At 64.5% G+C, this 19,958-nt stretch overlaps 1 protein-coding gene across 4 annotated transcripts; it reads left to right on the forward strand.

Moving 5' to 3' along the window:
- Positions 1 to 1,514: 1,514 nt before the first annotated feature.
- On the forward strand, positions 1,515 to 14,336 carry DENND6B (DENN domain containing 6B). Of its 4 annotated transcripts, none has more exons than XM_080810573.1 (20): positions 1,515 to 1,739; positions 6,093 to 6,131; positions 6,206 to 6,248; positions 7,091 to 7,203; positions 7,546 to 7,626; positions 8,305 to 8,410; positions 8,561 to 8,640; positions 8,724 to 8,786; positions 9,055 to 9,110; positions 9,669 to 9,791; positions 9,881 to 9,976; positions 10,085 to 10,179; positions 10,300 to 10,365; positions 10,529 to 10,593; positions 10,687 to 10,776; positions 10,847 to 10,900; positions 11,230 to 11,339; positions 11,434 to 11,536; positions 11,630 to 11,707; positions 11,788 to 14,336. In XM_080810573.1, exons 1-20 carry the CDS (start codon positions 1,578 to 1,580, stop codon positions 11,908 to 11,910), a joined length of 1,746 nt encoding a protein of 581 aa, XP_080666699.1. In that variant the 5' UTR covers positions 1,515 to 1,577; the 3' UTR covers positions 11,911 to 14,336. The 4 variants fall into 4 exon arrangements, with proteins under 4 accessions (XP_080666699.1, XP_080666700.1, XP_080666702.1 ...); XM_080810574.1 differs by having other exon boundaries at positions 11,633 to 11,707; XM_080810576.1 differs by having other exon boundaries at positions 8,350 to 8,410.
- The last annotated feature ends 5,622 nt before the right edge of the window (positions 14,337 to 19,958 follow it).

Consider the following 19,958-nt stretch of genomic DNA (forward strand, 5'->3'; position numbering starts at 1 on the left):
CTCTCTCCCTCTCGCTCTACCTGAAAATCTTTTTTTTCTATAGTCTTAGTTAATAACATACATACTGCAGTATTCAGGGGTGAGAACATTGGTGTTTACAACCGTCTTTGAAATTAATCTAAAAATAAGATGCATTGATGGAGACAGGAAAAGGACAGGTGTAAAGATAAAGACAAAACTGATAAAACAAAGTATTAGTTACTGATGTAGATTCCAGGTAGTAGGTAAACGGATGGTCGTGGTACAGTGAATCTATCTTTTCTGCGTATTTGAATATTTCATAATAGAACGCTTGAAAAACATGATCGCACATCCCTGTGTAAACGGTAGCATTTTCTCTGTCCTGATGTTAAAATGAGGGCGTCCTAAGCCCAATGAGTCGTGACCACTGTAAAGGGTGACACTGCGGCTTGTCAGACACCCACGCCCTCCACTCTCCGCGCACTCGGGCTGGGTCCAAGGGACTAGCTTTGGCCCGGGACTTCCAGCAGTGACACGCACGTCACTTGCCGACCAAGGCAATCAACGACCAGTCGGTCTCATTAACCTCCTGTCCACGGCCAGCGACCCGGGAGGCATGCATTCGGGAGCAGCGGACAGCGAAGGAGGGCCGCCTGACTCGGCACCAGGCCACTCCCGCGCGGAGAGGCCGCGCGCACGTGCAGGCCGAGGCTCCGGCCTGGGCTCAGTCTGACCTCGCAGCGGGAGCCGCGTCTCTCCAGTCGGCTGCGTCCTGGCTCCCAGCTCGCCCCTGGGCGGTGTAGGGCTGCGGGGCCTCCGGCGGCCTTCCTGGGGCACACCCCTGCGCGCCCCGTCGGCGCATCCTCCGTCGGCGCACAGGGCGCGCTGCGGGGGAACGCGAGGCCAGAGAGGGCGCGGGTCCCCATCCCGGCACAGGCGGCTCCAAGGACGGGGCTACGGGCTTTTACTGGCTGCGATCGACAGGCCTGAGCGTGCAAGGCGGCCCGGCCGGGTCACAGCCGGCCCCAAGAGGCGAGGCAGAGGCGGGGCAGAGGCGGGCGCGGCCCTGCAGACCACGACGCCCCGGTCAGCGTTCGCACGCGAGCCCACCCCTGCAGGCGGCCAGCGCGGGAGGCCCGGAATCGCGAGGCAGCGTCCCAGCGGGGCCGGAAGTCGCGGCCCGCGGCCCGCAGGGGGTCGGCGCCCACGCACGTAGGTCGTGGAAGCGCCCGCGCACGCGCCCGCCAGCCTCCGCTCCCCCCCCGTCTCGGTGTCCCGGCTCGTCCCAGCGGCGCCCCCGGAAGCCCCGACTTCCCAGCACCGCCCACGGCGCCGCCCCGCCCTCCCCGGAAGTTCCGCCTCCCGGCTCCGGCCGCTCTGGCCCGAGCGGGCCCTTCTCGCTGGTGGGCCGGGCGCCGCCCCCGCCCCGCACGGCGCTCCTCCGGCCGCCAGGGGCGCGCAGGCCGGAGCGGGGCCCCTCTGGTCCGCGGCGGCCGCTCGACGGCTCCGCGGCGCGGCCCCTTCCGGAGCCGAGGCCGCCGCCTCCGGGCTGTTCCCCCGGCAACGCCCTGGAACCGTTCCCCCGGCAACGCGCGGCGGGCGCAGTCCCCGCAGCCATGGACGCGCTGTCCGGCGCCGGGCCCCGCCGGGCTCGCTGCAGCCTGGGCGCGGCGTCTCCCGAAGCGCGGGCTGCGGCGGCGCCCTGGGCGCGGTTCTCGGCCTGGCTGGAGTGCGTGTGCGTGGTCACCTTCGACCTGGAGCTGGGCCAGGCGCTGGAGGTGAGCGGGGCGGCGGGGGCGGCGGGGCGGCGGGGCGGCGGGGCGGCGGGGGCGGCCGGGCGAGCTGTCTGCGCGCGGGGAGCCCTCGGGCCGCGCCCCCCGCGCCAGGGAGCCTCCTCCTCCTCCTCCTCAGCCCTGCGCGGGGCTCCCCACCGGGATGCAGGAGGCGGGGGCCCTGCCCTTGGGGTAACCAAAGTGGTGCCCTTGGTTGTTCCCGGCCTCGTGCCCCCGCCCTCCCACGAGCTGCGGCACCTTCTCCGCTCGGGTGCCCCAGCCAGAGCCCCGGGGGTCAGGCAGCGTTTGAGGCGCGTTAGCTCTGCTGCGGTCACTCCTCCCACTGGCCGGCAAAGTCCAGCCATTGTGGCTCTCCTGCTTAAAGTGCTCCCGCACCTCCTCGTTCACCCAGAATCAGCCCCAGAGCCCTTGTCCTTGTCCCCTTCTGTTCACCTGCTGCACCCCCTCGCCGGGCCTGGGGAGTCCCCACCCTGGCCAGCTTCTCTTCCTCCGTGCGTCCTCACGCGTCGGTGGGAATGAGGCCTCCCGCGGGCCTGCGCTCCGAAGGCCGAAGGCCGGGGCGCACCGCGGAGCTGCGGAGAGGCAGGCTTCCCGCGCTGCCAGCAGGAGCTTTCTCAGAGCGCAGGGCTGGCCCCCCAGTGGCTGCCCGGGGCTGGGATGAGGCTGAACCGCCGGCCTCGGGAAGCCAGTGCAGCGCTGGAGGGAAGGGTGTGCTCTAAGGCTTTGCTGAACCAGGAGAGGCTGCGGAAAAGGCGAGGCTTCCAAACAGAAAGGGCTGACCTCTGTCGAGGACGTTTGCACCCCTGCACTGTGGCCGGCTCTCTGTGGACAGGTCGTTCCAGCCCAGCCATCCCCAGCGGCCATCCCCAGCGGCCATCCCCAGTGGGCAGGCACGAGTGTGTGGCCCCACTTGACAGACCGGAGCACGAGGTGATCTGCCCCGGGGTGCAGAGCCCACATCCTCGCCAGGGCCCAAATCACTCCTCATAAAATGATGGGAGAAGTCGAGAGAGTCTTCCGCTCCCTAAAGGCATTCCCACGCAGATTTTTCTAGAACTCCCCATTTAAAGAGCTCATTCTCAGGGAGTACTGTTCCAGGCTCTGTGTGCTTGGGCTTCTGAGCCTTTGGTGAGGTGACACGGCTCTGGCAGGCGGTGTTGGGGACCCAGGGCCCCTCTAAATCACCAAGTCTATGTGGGAATTGGGCCACAGATCCATTGGGCAGTGTGGCCACACAGTCCTCATCAGGTTTGCCTCTTGATCGGGAGTCATTTCAGTCCAACCTTCTGGGTTTTAAGGAGCACCTGCCCCGGGCTCACTTATTCACAGCTTGGACTGCCTGAGCCCCGCAGACACCCCGGCATTGTGCGAGGTGATGGGCTGCCTTCCAGTAGCTCGTGGCCCATAGACGCTCTGTGGACAAATGTGGCTCAGAGCAAGCAGTAGGGCTTGGCCAGTCTTAGGAGGGTGGGAAGGAGGCAGCCGGGCAGGGGAGGAGGGGCCGCTTCAGGTAATCCTCCCTCAGAAAAGCCTGCACAGACGAAGTCAAGGAGCTGTCTGTCCGTTCATCCAACAAACCAAGTATTGAGCACGGCTGCCAGCCAGGCCCTCCAGCATGCGTGCTGGACCTGGGGACGCAGAGTCAGGTGAGAGGACAACGCCCTGCCCTCTGGGAGTTCACATTCTGTGCTGGAGACACAGCAGTTCGGGACCCCTAGCACACACAGGCCATGCGGGCGGGGAGGTTCCAAGCAGACAGGTACGCTGAAGCCTACAGGTGAGACAGAGGAGGGCAGGCAAGGCCTTGGGGGGAGCGGGGGGACGAGAACTTGCGGCTCAGCAGAGGACAGCCTGGCTCTGCCATCTCAGCTCTCCATGTCCCAGGGCGTCTGGGAAGCCTGTGGAGTGCGCTCCGGCCGGAGCGCCCAAAGAGGCCCTCTCCACGGCGGCATTCGCGTCCTCCCAGGACATAGCTCCTACGCTGCAGTCTCAGGACCCTCTACCGTCTTAAAAATTATTGACGACCCCAAAAAGCTTTTTGTATGGGTCATTCCTATTAACATTTACTGTGCTGGGAGTTAAAACTGAGAAAATTTAAAAATGCTGGTTAAGCTATCGTAAAAAAAAAAAAAAGACAGTAAATACTGTGTGTGTTAATATAAATATTTTCATGAAAAAAGCCGTATTTTCTAAAACAAAATTTAGTATCATTTGACACTTTCACAAAACTTTTTAAAAAAATTTTTGAAGACTTTATTTATATCTAGAGAGAGAAGGAGAGAGTTTCCGCACGTGGCCAGGGGAAGGGCAGAGGGAGAGGCAGGCACTCTTAGGCAGACGCCCTGCTGAGGACAGAGCCTGCCATTGCCGGGCTTGAACTCAGGACCCTGCGGTCATGACCTGGGCTGAGGCCAGGAGTCGGATGCTTAACCCCCATACTTTTACAACCCTTCAAACCCCTGGTCTGATAGAAGACAGCTGGGCCCCTACGCAGGTTTCTGCTCTGTTCCCGGTGAGCCTGTGGAGGCAGCGCTGCACGTGGGCCGCGGGACGGGCGCAGAGGTGGCTTTGACCCGGCCACATGCCGGGGCACTCGGGCCGCGCTGATGCGCTCGTGGCCACGTCGGTCCTCCTCAGGGGTGACTGGGTTCCGGGAGCAGCAGCCGTACTGGCTGGCTCGGCAGAAACAGGGCTCTCGTGGGCCTCTGAGGATGGGGGCCTCAGGCAGCACAAATCCTTGCTTTCTGCCTCTCTCTGAGGGTCGGCTCCCTTCCTTTCCTCCTCGAGGCATGGCTCAACTTGGCCTTTCCTCTGGTCTCTGCTCCCAGGAGAGGCTGCACCAGGCCATAAACATGGGTTCCCTGGCCATGGATGCAGAGGCCAACGTGGCCTGCTTCGATGCTGCAACAGTCCTGTGGCTGTCAGACCAGATTCGGACCCATGACCTCAGTGTGAGGCCCGTCGCCCCAGCTGCCAGGCACCTGCCTTCCCTTGGCCGTCTATGACACAGGCACCCGAGAGCTTGGCTGAGTGGTGCTGTGGCCCCTGCCCCTCTTGGAGCTCTCCCAAGGGGCCTCTGTGGGTCCAGTCCCATAGACACGTTCCTTTCGGCTCCTGTGGCTTCTCTTGGCCCTTCCTCCTTGTTGCCTCCTGAACTGACATCTTGAGGTTCTACACGACTTTCCTGCTCTGTTCCACTTCAGAGATGTGTTCGCAGACACATACCATATGTGGTGAGGGTACTCGCCGCCAGGCCAGGAGTCCCTGTCCTCGGGACACTGGTGTGCGGCAGAGGAGACAGAAGAGCACAGCAGCCAGCCCAAGCGAAAAAGGACAAGAAGCTTCATTATTCGAACAGTGTGCACCCCAGGACATGGCACCGCACTCTGTCTGGGGGTGCAGGCAGCATCCCCAGAGAAACCTCGTTTCAGCTAAAACCCAGCTGCTCCTCGGTGTTGGAATTTGGGGGACAGGGCAAGTAGGGGCTGCGTGCATGTAAGCCTGTGGCTCCTGACCCCCTGTAGACCCCTAGCACTGTCCCTTCCAGAGAGCATAGGCCAGGGCAGCAGCAAAGCCCAAGGCACCCCAGCTTCACAGAAGACAGCTTGGAGGCCCGCTGGGAGTGAGGGCTATGGGGCCCCCTGCCTCTTTGGTATCCAGGTTATGGGCCTGTGCACAGAGCTGCTGAGCCGGGGAGCCAAGCCTTGCCCGCCACTCCTCTAGGGTATGGCCGGCTCCTGGGTCACTAGCCTGCTTCTGGCCCTTAGGAGCCCAGTGTGCTCTCCTCGGGCTCTTTCCCCAGGTGGGATAGAGGCCAGAAGCTCCCGGATCCCTGACTAGCAAGGCCGGGGTGAGGGCCCTCAAGCTGCTGTCAATAGCCAGGGATGCCACGGTCTCAGTGACATCAGAGTCAAGACCAGGAGAAGCTGGCCAGGCCCCATCTAGGGGAGCAAGCCTGGGGCGGTGGTGCTGTCCAAGACCCTCTGGCTGAGTGGAGGGGGAAGGGAGGGGGAGAGGAGGGGAGACAGAGGCCAGCAGGCAGAGCCCTGTGGTCAGAGGAGCCCGTGGATGGGGAGCTCTCAGAACCACCTTCTGAAGCTGTGGGGACAAACCTTGGGGATAGTGGAGGCAGAGAGGTCCAACCGCAGTCGCATGAGAGGTGTGAGAAGGGAGTTGGGGAGCTGGCCCAGGTGTGGTAGCCAAGGAAAGGGCAGGAATAGAGCGGTCTCACGCTGAAGAGGGCCCAGAGGAGGAGGAGGAGGGGCGAGGCCATGTTTGCGAGACCAGCCTCGCACCCGCTGCCCAGCTGACGGTACCAAGTGCTCTGTGTCCCCGCAGCTGGTGTACCCCAGTGACTTCCGGCTCACGGACAAGGAGGTGGGTCCTGGCCCTCCTGGGAGCAGCCGTGGCCCTGACTTGAGCCGGCCCTCACCCAGTTTCCTGTGTTTCAGAAAAGCAGCATCTGCTACCTGTCCTTCCCTGACTCCCACTCAGGTAGGCAACCCCAACTGGGACGTTGGCTCTGGGGCTGGGGGCGGGAAGTGGGTAACAGGAAAAAGTTGGGAGATAAGGCTGTCCGGGAGCCCCTGTGGCCGAGGCCTGGGCATGACCACTGCCAGCATCACTGCCTGCCCGTGCCAGTCCCACTCCCCACTCCATGGAGACACCCAGAGCTCCACATCACAGCAGTGGTGGCCAGGTGCCCCTGATTTTCTTTTTCTTTCTTTCTTTCTTTCTTTTTTTTAATATTTTATTTATTTATTTGACAGAGATCGCAAGTAGGCAGAGAGGCAGGCAGAGAGAGAGGGGGAAGCAGGCTCCCCACTGAGCAGAGAGCCCGATGTGGGGCTCGATCCCAGGACCCTGAGATCATGACCTGAGCTGAAAGCAGAGGCTTTAACCCACTGAGCCACCCAGGCGCCCCTGCCCCTTATTTTCAAAGAAAGAAGTGTCTGGGCAGAGCGATCAGTGGGGTCTGGTCCCCTTCATCCCCCCACAGTGGCCACCAGGAACTGGGTCCTGGCCTTTGCACTTCTCCGGGTGCAGGTGTCCAGGCAGTCCTATTTTTCTGTCACAGACCAGCAGACAGGGCTCCATAAAGGTCCCCCAGTGTCCCCAGTGCTGGCTGATTATACCAGCACGTGCTATGTTTATTTTGAAATTCTCAGGTGCAGAAATCAGGACATATCCTTCCTCGAAGCCTGGGCTTTTTTGTCTGGGGTGTTTATGGTCCGGTCTTGGGTCCCCTCCCTGGTGCGTCTCTGGTCCCCTCCCCGTCATGCTGGCAGGAGGGTCCCAGCACTGACACGGGCTGGTGGGAGCTGCCTCCTTTCCAGGCTGCCTCGGAGACACTCAGTTCAGCTTCCGCATTCGGCAGTGCAGCGGACAGAGGAGCCCGTGGCATGCAGAGGACCGGCGCTATAACAGCGGGGCCCCCATGTCGCTGCAAGTGAGTGTGGGCTGCCTCTCCCCAGAGGCCAGGGCCAGGCTGGCGGGAGCGGCCAGCAGGGTTTCTGGCTGCCACCATCCTGTGGGACTGGAACCCCAGCCTGCCCGCACTGGGGTGGACCTCCTTTTCATCACTGGCTGCTCCCAGGCCCCTGTGACCACTGTGCCTGCCGAGACGTTCTGTGTCAAGGGGTTGGCCGGCTTCAGAGCCGAGGACCCCAGGGCCTGACCCCTGTGGCTGGAGAGAGCTGCAGCGGCCTTGGTGGTGAGGGGCGGGGCGGGGGGCGGGCTGGGCAGGCAGGAGGGAATGTGGGCTCCGCCTGACTGACACTGTTCCTTCCAGAGGGAGCCGGCACACTACTTTGGTTACGTGTACTTCAGGCAGGTGAAGGACAGCTCCGTGAAGAGGGGCTACTTCCAGAAGGTGAGCCACCTGGCTGCGCTGGGCTGGTGCTGCTGTGAGGCAGGGCTGGCGGCCAGCAGGCTGGGGGTCCTGAGCCTCCAGAAACGGCCACTCCTCCTGCGGCCCCCAGCCGCTCGGCACTGGGCAGAACTCACTGCCCTGGGCCGTGTAGGCTGCCCGGCCTGGGCAGCAGGCGAGGGGTTGGGGGACAGGTGCCGCTGCACCCAGCTCTCCTGGTGGCCCTTTGGGGAGCAGGCCCTGCCGCCCTGCCTTGCCCAGCACAGCACCCGGGGTCCTCTGTCTCTGAGTTCAGGATATCCCTGCTCCTTGCTGCAGAGTGGAGAGGGGCTTTTGTCACACGTTCAAGATTAGGACAACTTCCATCTTGGACTCAGACTCCATAAGCAAAACTCCTTGACTTCTGGGGAGATCGTCCCAGAAATCTTGGCTTTGTGCATTTCTCCTTGAAGGCCCGGGGCCCAGCTGTCATCTGAGGTTTCCCCATCCTGTCTGAGGCAGACCTTGGGTTTTCTTCTAAAAACTCCAGGGTCCAAGTTGGCCCATTCCTGGGGACAGCTGTCCTGTGGGGTTTGTGGGATCCATTTCCCTGGGCAGACTCTGGATGAGCCAGGCCTCAGGGGTCCCTGCTGACTCCTGCGGGGCTGGGATTCCATCTCGCCGGCCCTGTGGACTCTGCAGTCTCTGGTGCTGGTGTCCCGCCTGCCCTTTGTCCGGCTGTTCCAGGCCCTCCTGAGCCTGATCGCCCCCGAGTACTTCGACAAGTTGGCCCCCTGCCTGGAAGCAGGTGAGTGGCCGTCGGCGGCTGCCACAGTGCTTTCCGTCCTGGCCGTCGGCGGCTGCCAGGGTGCTTTCCGTCCTGGCCGTCGCCCCTGGTGGCTTCCGCAGGCAGCCACTGCTCGGCGCGGGCTCCTGACACGGCCCCCTATGTCCACAGTGTGCAGTGAGATGGACGAGTGGCCCGCCCCTGTGCCGGGGCAGACCCTGAACCTGCCTGTTATGGGCGTCGTCCTCCAGGTGAGGGCGGACTGTCTGCGGAGGGAAGGCCCCAGTTCACAGACACCCACACCATCTGGCCGCTACTCCCTCTCGTCCCCCAGGTTCACATCCCGTCCAGGGTGGACAAGCCTGAGTACAGTCCTCCGAAGCCGTGTAGCCACGAGGTGGGGACCCATGAGGCGGTGCCGCCCCTCCCACCTGCTCTGGCCTCCCTGCCCTTGCTGGGGGCCCTGTGGGGGTGGCCAGAGCCCAGGCAAAGCTAGCGGCCAGCATCTCGCTGTGGGGTTGCGTGCCCCCTCCCAGTGCTGTGGACTGGGGGTGGGGAGGTGTGCAGGGTGGGGGTTGCAGCGCCCAGGGGTGACAGGTGCTGCTTGGGGCTTGTGGGCTGCCAGCCTTGCCCTCGGCCTCACCCCATCCACCCCCCCACCTCAGAATTTGCTGCCCGCCCCAGTGATCCTCACCAGCGTCCATGAACTGGACCTGTTCAGGTGAGCCCTATCAGCCGCTGCCTGTCGCCTGCACAGGTAGTGTGGGGACCCAGAGGGGGAGGTCTGTGTAGAGCCGGGGCCACTAGAGGGACAGCCTAGCAGAAGCAAGCCCTTGGCCGATTCCATGAGGGAGAGTTGGACCGAAGGAGAACCCGGGGCCCTCCTGCCTCTACCTAGAGGAAACGGGCCGCCGTGGGCAGGAAGGCTGCAGAAGTCAGGCGCAGGGAGGGGAGCCGCTGTGTTGGGAGGTGCTCGCTGCTCCCAAGACTGTCTCTCCAGGCAAGTCCTGAAGGGGCCAGCCTGGGAGAGCAAGCTGCTCTGTGCGAGGCGTGGGGGCCAGGGCTGCTGGCTTCTGCGCGGGGATACAGGTGTGCCACAGGAGTGCGGGGCAGCCCTGGACGCCCCCTCAGCATCTTCAGGTGTCCTCGCCGCCATCCCTCTGGGGCAGTGCCTGGTGTGCACTGAGAGCTGGGCCTACCTGGTGGGGAGGGAGGGGCTGGGAGCGGGAGCCCCGCCCCTGCTGGGCATTCTCTACCACCCACCCCCGCCTGGCACTAGGTGCTTCCAGCCGGTGCTGACCCACGTGCAGACTCTGTGGGAGCTCATGCTCCTCGGGGAGCCCCTGGTGGTCCTGGCACCCTCGCCTGCCATGTCCTCAGAGATGGTGCTGGCCTTAATCAGGTAGGCCGGGAGGTGGGGGGGTGGTGCGTCGGGGGCACCAGAGCAGCCCAGGCTGTGCTTAGGGGCCCTGCCACACCCCCACCCCACAGCTGCCTACAGCCCCTCAAGTTCTGCTGTGACTACCGCCCCTACTTCACCATCCACGACAGCGAGTTCAAGGAGTTCACCACGCGCACACAGGCCCCGTAAGTGCCCTGCCCATGTCCCTTCCTCCGCCTGCCTGTGCTCCACTCCCCGGGCCTGCCTCTGCCCCTTCTCTCTCTCTCTCTCTCTCTCTTCTCTCCTCTCTCTAGACCAAACGTGGTCCTGGGAGTCACAAACCCTTTCTTTATCAAAACACTCCAGCACTGGCCCCACATCCTCCGTGTTGGAGAGCCCAAGATGGCAGGTGAGGTGGGCCTGTCCTCTGCCCAGGGGACCTGGGGAGCTGGGGCTCGGGGCCCCGAGGGTTCTGACCTGTGGCGGGTGGAGCTGGGCACTGAGGCTCAGCACCGGGTGTGTTCCGTAGGGGATCTTCCTAAGCAGGTCAAGCTGAAAAAGCCGTCTAGGCTGAAGACACTTGACACCAAGCCAGGTGTGTGCCCCTTGGGCCGGAGCCCCTCCTCACCTCCAGAACCCGGGCAGTGGGCTCTGAGCTCTCGGGGCACCTTCTGTGCTTCCCCCAGTTGGAGGTGGGCGGGGGTGGGGCTGTGGGGGGGAGGCCCCTCAGGACGGGGCCAGCTCTGCCCTCCTGCCAGGCCTTTACACCGCGTACTCGGCCCACCTGCACCGGGACAAGGCACTGCTCAAACGGCTGCTCAAGGTATAGGCTCGGGGCGTGGGAGGGTCCGGGAGGGGTGCTTGCTCTCTGTAAAGGGCTGCATTGGAGTTGAGCCCATGCCTCCCCTGCCCTTAGGGGCTGCAGAAGAAGAAGCCGTGGGACACACAGACGGCACTGCTGAGACGGCACCTCCTGGAGCTCACGCAGAGCTTTATCATCCCCCTGGTGAGGCCCAGGGCAGGAGGGGGATGGGGGCAGAGGGCCGTGGCCCAGGCTCACTCCCCTCCCCTGCCAGGAGCACTACATGGCCAGCCTCATGCCCCTGCAGAAGAACATCACGCCCTGGAAGGTGCGGTCCGGCTGGTGGTCTGGGGAAGGCCCGGGAGGGCGGGCTCCTTTCCTAATTCTGGAAGAAGGGAGGTTTGCAAGGGAGGTGGGGAGGAGGTCTTTGGGTGTGCAGGAGCTCCCAGGGCTCTAGGCTGTCCCCGCATGTGCCACACGTCCCTCATAGCACAGAAAAATGGGGGCCGCTCCTGAGGAGCTCTGTCCCGGGAAGGGTGGGGGCTGTGGGTCCTCACGTGGCTGCACAGTGAGGCCGGGAAGGGTCCTGGCCGGCTGAGGGGCAGAGCTGGTGAGGCTGTGTCCCCCACCGACCTGGGCTCGCTGGTCCCGTCTCAGACCCCTCCCCAGATCCGCCCCTTCCGCCAGGATGACTTCCTGCGCAGCCTGGAGCACGCAGGGCCCCAGCTCACCTGCATCCTCAAGGGCGACTGGCTGGGCCTCTACAGGTGGGTGGATGGCTCCTGCAGGGCTTGGTGGAGGCTGCCTCTGCCCGCAGGGTCACGGGGTCAGCCCACAGTGGCTGCCTCTTGCCACCCATAGGCGGTTTTTCAAGTCCCCCCACTTTGACGGCTGGTACCGGCAGCGGCACAAGGAGATGGCCCAGAAGCTGGAGGCCTTGCACCTTGAGGCCATCTGTGAGGCGGTGAGGGGGAGCTGGGGCTGCGGGGGGAGGAGGGGGCACAGGCCCGGGGCAGAGGGAGGGCCCTGGGGGTGATTGTCTCCATCTTGTCCCCAGCAGAACATCGAGGCTTGGATGAAAGACAAGTCTGAGGTGGAAGTCGTGGACCTGGTCCTGAAACTTCGGGAGAAGCTGGTGAGATGCCTCCGGGCCCTGTTCGGCCACCCCAGGCAGATGTGGAGGTCACCTGCCCCTGACCGCCGCTGCCCCTGCAGGTGCAGGCACAGGGCCACCAGCTCCCGGTGAAGGAGGCGACGCTACAGCGGGCGCAGCTGTACATCGAGACGGTCATTGGCTCCCTACCCAAGGACCTGCAGGCCGTCCTGTGCCCTCCCTAGGACAGGGCCAAGGGGCGAGCTCCAGGGGCCTGGGTCCGGCCAGGCATGAGCTCCCCAGCCCGAGCCCCCTGCTGCTGCTCTCTAGCCTCGGCCCCCCATCAGCTCCACTGTTGTTTCAGCAGTAAAGGTGGCATCTGGAACCACAGCCTGGCCCCTGACTACTACGGATCACGTAGAGGCCAGAGCCCTCCCTCCCCCTGGGTCCCACCTGCCCTCTGCAGGGCCCCAGGGCAGGGAGGCAGGGCTGGCTGGGAGCCCGCACAGCTCTGGCGCGGGGCCACCCGCCCCCTGCAGTGCCCACCTGCCCGAGCTCTGGGGCCCCAGGCCTTGTGCTTGATGTGTCCTTTAGCCCCACCAGGCTGCCCACCCCAAGACAGAAGGGGGCAGCTGTTGGCAGACTCCTCTTCTCACAGCCAGCCTGCCGCTTGCATGGGGACCGAGAAACTTGGCTGTTATGGTCACTGGCTGGGGAGGGGCCGAGGCCTCCTTGCGGGGGCAGAGCTCTGCCCTGTAGTGCGTCGGGAGGCTGCCAAGAGGGTCCAGGGCATCGTCTTGGGTCCCACTTTTGGAGCACCCAGCTGGGCACGCTTCTGTGTGCTCTGCCCAGTGATGCTGCTTGTCTGGTAGGCACTCGAGCCGCCTCCCTCCCATGTGTCCATCCACCACCACGAGCTGCCCGAGGGCCTTGGGACTCTAGTCTTACTGGACGCCCTCCGCAGCCCTCTGTAGCTGCTGCAGCCTGGGAGCGGCAGGCTCCTTGGCTGGAGCGGAAGGGCCCTCAGAGGTGCTGACGTCCCCTGTGTGACACTGTGGAGTGCTGGGCCCAGCGGTACCCAGTGGCTTAGCACCGGGTGACGGCATCGTCAGCCGGCGGGAGGGTGGGCGTGAGGTGCGGACCCAGCATGGTGAGCGTGCAGGTAAGTCTCCCGACCCTCGGCCTCAGCGCAGACCCCTCATCTGAGAGGTGAGGATGGGTAGGTCCGTGACGGGGCTTGGCCGTCTCCCTGAGCGCCGGCCGGCGGAGGTGCTGCTTTGGCGAGCGGCTGCAGGCAGATGCTCTTTGAGCGCTCCGCTCGCTGTGTGCTGAGTTGGGCAGAGCCGCCGATGACGGTGGCCACGGCTCTTGGCAGTGCTGTCAACTCATGCGGCCCTGATAATGGCCTAGGACAGCCTGTCACTGTCACGGCTCTGCAGACTGCTGAGTCCAGTCCGATGCGGGGTCCAGGGACAGGGCTGTTAATGAAACAGAACCGAATAGAGCCCGACAGGAGGGGGGGTCTGTGTCTGCAGAAGGGACAGGCTGGGGCTGGGGGAGCGGGAGGCCCCACGTTGACCCAAGATGCTGCTCTGGGCGGCCTGCCCTGGCTGGCTGGTGTGGAGGGGTGACCTCCTCACCCAGGGTGTGGTCTTGAAGGGGGTGTGCAGAGATGCCAGCACCTTCCTTGTGGCTGGCTTACATGCTTGTGTGCCTGCTAGGGCCAGGGCCGGTCCCAGGCCCCCTGAGCTCTACGGGTGCAAGGTGGGTGGGAGGCTTGGGGAGTTGACCTGGACCCCCCATGACGGTGACTCCACATGTGAGGGCTGGGCTCCAGATGTCACTAGCTTGTGCTTGAGTGTGCGAGCACTGGGCAGCCACTTCCTACAGTTTCCAGAGGTGTGCTGCAGGGAAGGGGCTGTGGGGGCCTCCTCAAAGCCACCAGGGACCTTGGCCACCATCAGTTCAGGATGGCCCAATCAGGTTCCCTGTATTCCCAGAGTTGTCCCCTGGGGACTTGAGGGCTGTGGTTGGGGCCCCATGGCTATCCATCTCGGGCACCACGTGGGCAGGTGCTCTGGGGAGGGACTCCAGCAGGGTGGGCAACGCTGCTGGGGGAGGTGGGACGAGTCTGACACTGACATGGGGAGGGGTGCCTGGAGCCAGGAAGGGTCCATCTCCCTCCCAGGCTGACGTTGGCACTGAGGTGGCCTCTGGTGGGAGGGCTCTGTGGGAGCCCTGCATGAAGTCTCCCAGCTCCACCTCTCCCCCACAAGGTCCCTGTTCCTCCTAGGACCAGGCCAGCTCTGGTTTGGCTGAGTTTTTGTCCCCCAGCGGGCCAGGTCGCAGCAGCCAGCGAGGAGGAAGGGGCCGGTGGATAAGGCCCTCCTGCCCCTCACCCTGATCAGAGCCCCGAGGGCAGGGGGGCCCACAGAGGCAGGAGCTAGCTGGTCCAAAAGGGTGTTGTGCTTGGTCGCTGAGGCCTCCTGAGTTTAGAGGGGCTGTGTGTGGCCGTGGGGATGCGTCAGCCCCACCAGGAACAGGACGTCTTCACCCCCTTGCTTCCTGTGCTGTATTTAAAGATTCCCTTTTAGTCTGGGAGAGTGGCCTTCCCACATTTCTGGCATTAAAATGTCCTTCAGTGACAAGGCTTGTCTTTTAACTTCCTCTTTTGATTAAAACAACAACAAAAAGCGCTCTTGTCAGACCCTGGTAACTTCAGGGGTCCTCTGCAGTGGGGATTGGGTGGGCCTTGGTGTAAAGTGTGGTTCAGGGCTGAAGGAGAGGAGGTTTGGCCTGCTTGGCTGGGGTTGGCGGGCAGAGATGCTGGGAGAACTGAGGGACGTGCTCCTAAGGCCTCGGGACCTAGTGCGGGTCTCCGGGTGGAGGGCGCTGAAGGGGAGGAGATGCTGGAGGGTGTGGAGAGGACGGGAGGAAGTGAACAGTCTGCGAGGAGGGGGGGGGGGCATCCTGGTGTAGGAGTGCGGGGTAGGGTTTAGGAACTAGTCCCTTGTCTTCCATGGGCCCCCAGCTGCTGCTCACCACCCCGCCCCCCATCCTGTGAGTGGAGACTCCTCCGAGGGGCAGCAAGAGCCCGCAGCACCGCAGGCCCCACGGAGGGTGCCCACCCCTTTTCCAGTCGAGGCGCAGACACTCCTGGTGCTGGTTCTGGGGGCGGGTCCCCAAAGACCTCTGGGAGTCAGGCGCCCCTCTAACCCTAAGAGGTGGGGGGTGAGGCTCCCGGCAACTGGTCAGGGCGCAGCAGTCCCCGCGCCGGGGATGTGGCAGGCCTGAACCCAATCTGGTGAGGGCCGTGGCGCTCGATGGTGCCCGAACCGTGAGGTGGCTGGGGCAGGTGTGGCTCGGGGCGCTCCCAGGGTGGTGCCCGGCCCAGGGGCGCGTGCTGCCCGCCGCGAACCTGGGCCCGAACCCGGCCGAACCTACCCCGCGACGCGGCGGGCTCACCGTGGCCGCGGGGCGCCAGGCACGCGCTGGGAGCACCCTTCCCTCCCTCCCCACTCTCCCCCTCCCCCCTGCCCGCTCCTCCCTCCTCCGCCGCCGCCTCCTCCTCCTCCCTCTCCCTCCCCTACCCGGCTCTCCCCGCCCTCCCCCTCTCGCCGTCGGGGGCGGGGCCGCTGCTCCCGCGCGCTCCGGCCCCTCCTCGGCCACACAAAGGCCCGTCTCCATGGCAGCCGCGCGGGCCGGAGCGCAGCGCCGATCGCGGCCCGGGCGCCATCGAGCCTCGGCGGCGGACGTGCAGGTACCGCGGTGGGGGTACAGGGCCTACGGTGGGCCCGCGCGAGTCGGGGGGCTTCGGCGTCAGCGCCGCTCCATTCCAGTCTGCGCGCTCTACGCGCGGGGACCCGGGGCAGCTGCCGGTCCGCGGACGGCGATCGGGCCTCGGCCGCGGTCCGTGTGCCTTGGACACTTCCAGGTGGCCGGCGAGGCCCGCAGCGCTCGGGCGAGTGGGGGGAGGTACGGGCCTGGCCCGGCCGAGCGTCCCTGGGTCCCCTTCTGGTTCCCGATCGTCCCTACCCGCCCATGCCTCCCACCTCCCCCGACTCCGAGATCTTGGGCAGGGCTGCAATTGTCCCTGTTGTGCCAGAGCTCGGGGCCCCCACCCACCTGCCCCCAACCCAGCAGCAGTTCGGGGTGGCTGAGCCCAGGCTTCCCCAGGGGGCTGGACCGGCAGTCGGGGCTTAGCAGCACTCTTCCTCCACACCCGCGGGGGCTCCTTGTGAGGACCAGCCTGGGATCTCCCTGGTCTGTGCTTGGCTGGGTGCAGAAAGTGGGAGCAAGGGTTCCAGGGTGGGTCTAAGGGCGCTCAGTACTGGTCGCTGGGGCCTACCTGCTTTTCCCCGGGGCCTGCTAAGGCGGTTCCTCATTTGCTTTACTGGCGTCGCATTGAGGTAGACCTCCTGGAGCCAAGAAGGTCTCAGAACTGTGTGGGTCTGGGGACATACTCCGTGCCTGGGCTCTCCCCTCACCCTCTGACCCTACACCTCTTCATGATTCCTCCTGCGGGAAGCTCTCCTGGCTGGGCTCTTCCCACCCACTCTGTGTTCAGGCTGATGAGCAGATTTCTGGGGTTCCCGAACTCAAGAGCCCTGGAGCTGCCTGCCACGTCACCGCAGCATCTCTTTCCAGCAACTTGCAGAAGGAAGGAGAGGGTCTGTGTCCACCGTGGCCTGTGGCAGTGGTCAGGACCGGGGCTGGTGGAATATTTTGAGGCTTGGAGGGTTTCCTGGCCTGTGCCTCCCTCGGGGGAGCTCCCTCTTCTCTGTCTGACTTCAGGTGGGCCCTGTGGAGAGTGGGGGAGCAGGAGGGTTGGAGGGGTGCCTCTTGCCCCACGCCCAGATGTTACCCTGGCATGGCCTGGAATTGCTGTCTGAGAGAGTCGAGCAGCTAGTGGAGAGGCCATCTTCCGTCCTGAGGTGAAGGTCCCTAGGAGGGACGGCCAGCGTCACCCCGGCTGAGCCTGCTGGGTATTTTTTGTGGCGTGTCAGCTTTCAGGAATTCCCAGAGAAGATTAAGGACAGACAGGTGGGCTCCACAGATATGAGCCTCCCGCCTCTTCCCAGCATACTTACTGAGTCCGGGGGTGGGGGGGGTCTTGGCCTAAGGAGTGGGCCCCTCTGGAAGGCCTGAGATCTGGCCAGAGGTTCCTTCCCCAGGAGAGGAGAGAAGTTACTGAGAAAAACAAGGGTTTGGAATGTAAGTCCCCCCTCCCCCGCCGGCCTCCTGCCAAGAAGGAATTATTTTGGGTTATCCAGCCGTGTCCAGCCACCCAAGGGGGGAGGCTGCGGCCCTGGGAGAGGGATCCACTTCCGGGGCTGAGGGCTGAGAGCACCGGGAGGGAGGGCCGGGCAAGTCTGGGCAGCTCCGCCACCTCCCAAGGCTGCTCAGACCGGTCCACGGCGGGGTGGGAGGGGACACGTCACCCTTGGGTTGGAGATCGCAGACTGCCCTAGCTGGCCCTGCCTAGCTAGCCTGGAGTGGACCCAGGTCCCTCCATGGGAGGCCGCAGGGGTGGAGGGGCCCTAGATCTTGTCCTCAGGGCCTGGGCTAAGGACCCAGCCAGGGAACCCCTTCAACTCCGGAAGGTTTAGGAGTATGACCTGAAGGCCTCCGAGGCTGCCCTCAGCCAGCTTCAGGGACACGCCTTGGTGAGTTACTCACACCTGGTGCTTCCCAGGGAGGATGGAGAGCAGGTAGGGGCGTGACTTGGATTGCTCAGGGTAAGGCCCTGGAGTCTTCTCAGGCTGGACCTCAGGCCACCTTCCTGCCCCCTCATCCTGCCCCTCTGACAGTCACGTGTTCCCCAGGTGAAGACATCAGAGCATTATTAATGGGTCCTTGTGAGGAGCTGTCTGGGATGCTGTCTCCCCTGTGGGGCTCCCTCGGTTTGTGCCTGAGTGTGCCCACAAGCCATGTGCCCAGCAGTCCCCGTGGGGACCACATTGGAGACGCAGAGCCGGCAGCTTGGGCAGAGTGCAGGAAACCCAGGATCCTGGCCCTAGCCCAGGGGAGTGGAGCAGAAGAGATTGGATTGGACGGCACTGGGGTGGGCTGGCAGCCTGGGGAGGGGTCCATATGGCATATGCCCACCTTCCCCAGGAGGGCACGATTGCGGGCACTTGAGCCATCCTGGGACTGAGGCCACTCTGGGAACATAGCATCCTCTTCCCTGCCTCGAACCCACGTCCTGGGCCCAGAGCCGAAGGGACGCTGGGTGTGGGCTGGGGTGCACTGGTAGGGAGAGACTGCGGGGCCCGGCACCTGTGGCCCCTTCTCTGCCTCGGGCAGGGCCACCCGGGAGAGCGGCGCCCTCTGCCACTGAGGGCTGTCTTGCCGTGAGTCCTCTGGTTCTGCAGGCGCCCGGCCTCCCTTGGCGGGGGAATGAGCTTTTCCTCGCGGTGGAGGAGCCTCCTGTGTCCAGAGCCTGCCTTGGACGCAGGTGCTCGGCTGGGGGAGGCGGGGGAGGTGAGCAGGGCAGACCCGCCGGAGCACAAGGCCATTTAGGGGGGCTGCGGTGGTCCCCTGGCCACAAGCTGGGAGGTGGACCGACTTCCCTGGGGGCTCCCTGGGGGCGAGGCCCTAGCTGAGGGTGGGGCCGGGCAGAGTCCCGCCTCCAGAGCCCGCCGGGTGTTTGTGTGTGGGGTGGGGCTGTGGGGTGGGGCGGGGCCAGCCTGTGGCTAATTGTCTTTGGACTCAAATTACAGGCTGAGGGGGCGGGATCAGGGGCCCATAATTGACTGGTGGGGTGGGGGCAGCTCCCCGGGGCGGCGGTGGGTGGGGTCACCGCGGGAGCTTCTCCTTTCTCCCAGGGTCCCTACACACCCTTCTCCTCCGCAGTTTCACATCTCCTAGCAGACTCCTTGCTTCTCTCTGCTGCAAGGCCGGGAGGACCTGGTCCCCTCAGCTGCCCAGACAAGAACCCTGTCCCATCCAGCCCTGGGTCAGGCCCGCACACAGCTCATGCCGCTTCAGGGGGTCACCTCCGGCAGAGCATTTGAAGGGCTGGGCCAGCCCTTTGCTGTCCTAACCCGCAGGGCCACCGAGGTGGGTCCAAGTCCTCTGCTCTGTGGTTGATCACAGACCCGTGACAGTGACTGGACCCAGGCCCCTGGAGGGAGCCTGGTGTAGCCACAGATAGAGACCAGGCTGGTCGCAGGGACACTTGCAGGGCTGGCCCGGGCCTGGAGCTGGGCTTCTCTTTCCCACTTTGTCTCTCTGTGGTCTCCCCACCCCACCTGCCCACATCTCAGCTCCCCTCGCCTGCACAGAGACTTGGCCACTCACTGCCGCTTCCCAGGGTGGTGGGCGCCGGTCCGCCTGAGTGCCTGGTGTCTCTGGGTGGGGGTGAGAGGGTCTCACCCCGGGCTGGGAGTGGGGGCATCTGGAGGCAGGGCCTGGCTCGGCGCCCACACCCATGGCCTCAGCCTCTGAGGGGCACGACTGCTGAAGCCTGGCAGTCTCCCGTCATCATGGCAGGTGACTCCTGGGCCCAGGGCCGCAGGGAAGGAGATGGAAGCCTTTTGGGTGCAGCCTGTGTTCTGACCTCAGCTCTGCCATCAGCCCTGCCCTGGACAGGTCACGTTCTGGTACAGACACCAAACCCTTGCAGTCGAGGCCCCTGGCACCTCTGGCAGAGGTGAGGCTCGGGATGGAGAGGCCCAATGGGGAGCTCAGATCTCTATGGCCAGCACTGCCCCCACTGGACCCCTTTTCAGGAAAAGCAAGAAAGAGAAGAGGATTTGATGGTTAGTCTCTCGGGACACCACTGTGTCGGCAGAGCAGCAGGGCGGGGACGTCTGCCCCGAGGCCATTCTGGCTGGCCCTCTACTCTGGTCTGTGTCCCCTGAGCTCGCGTGCCACCTGTGCGGGACATGGCCCGGCGTTGGACGGGGCCTTGTCGGGGGGGGGGGGCCACTGGGGCCCAAGCTGGCTGTGGGAGTTGGGAGGCGGAAGTGACCTGAGGTCCTGAGGGGCCAGGGCAGAGAGTGCTGTTCTCAGCGGGGCCCTAGTGCTGGGAGGAGGGGTGCCGGCAGGGGCCCGGGAGCAGCCGGGATAGACCAGGCCCCGTGGCTCTTGGGCACAAGGGGGCCTGTGGCACTTGTAGTTCAGAGGCTGTGAGGTGGCGGCTCCGGGGGGGACGGGGACCCGGCTATGGAGAGGTGGGGCTCTGGGCCGCCCGTGGGTTCTAGGCCCCCACCCCCATTCCAGGGTGATTTCCGAGCTGATGCCTGCTTTGGAGGAGCGCCAGGCCACAGGACACCGCCTGAGGTGAGGC

Source organism: Martes martes, assembly GCF_963455335.1.
Source record: "Martes martes genome assembly, chromosome: 8".
NCBI lineage: Eukaryota > Metazoa > Chordata > Mammalia > Carnivora > Mustelidae > Martes > Martes martes.

What these genes read in the sequence shown, in the direction of transcription:
- DENND6B (XM_080810573.1), top strand. Translation starts at nt 1,578, where the DNA reads ATGGACGCGCTGTCCGGCGCCGGGCCCCGCCGGGCTCGCTGCAGCCTG. An exon ending in AGAGGGGCTACTTCCAGAAG is followed by an intron (nt 7,627 to 8,304) that starts GTGAGCCACCTG and finishes TGGACTCTGCAG; the next exon opens with TCTCTGGTGCTGGTGTCCCG. An exon ending in GACTGGCTGGGCCTCTACAG is followed by an intron (nt 11,340 to 11,433) that starts GTGGGTGGATGG and finishes TGCCACCCATAG; the next exon opens with GCGGTTTTTCAAGTCCCCCC.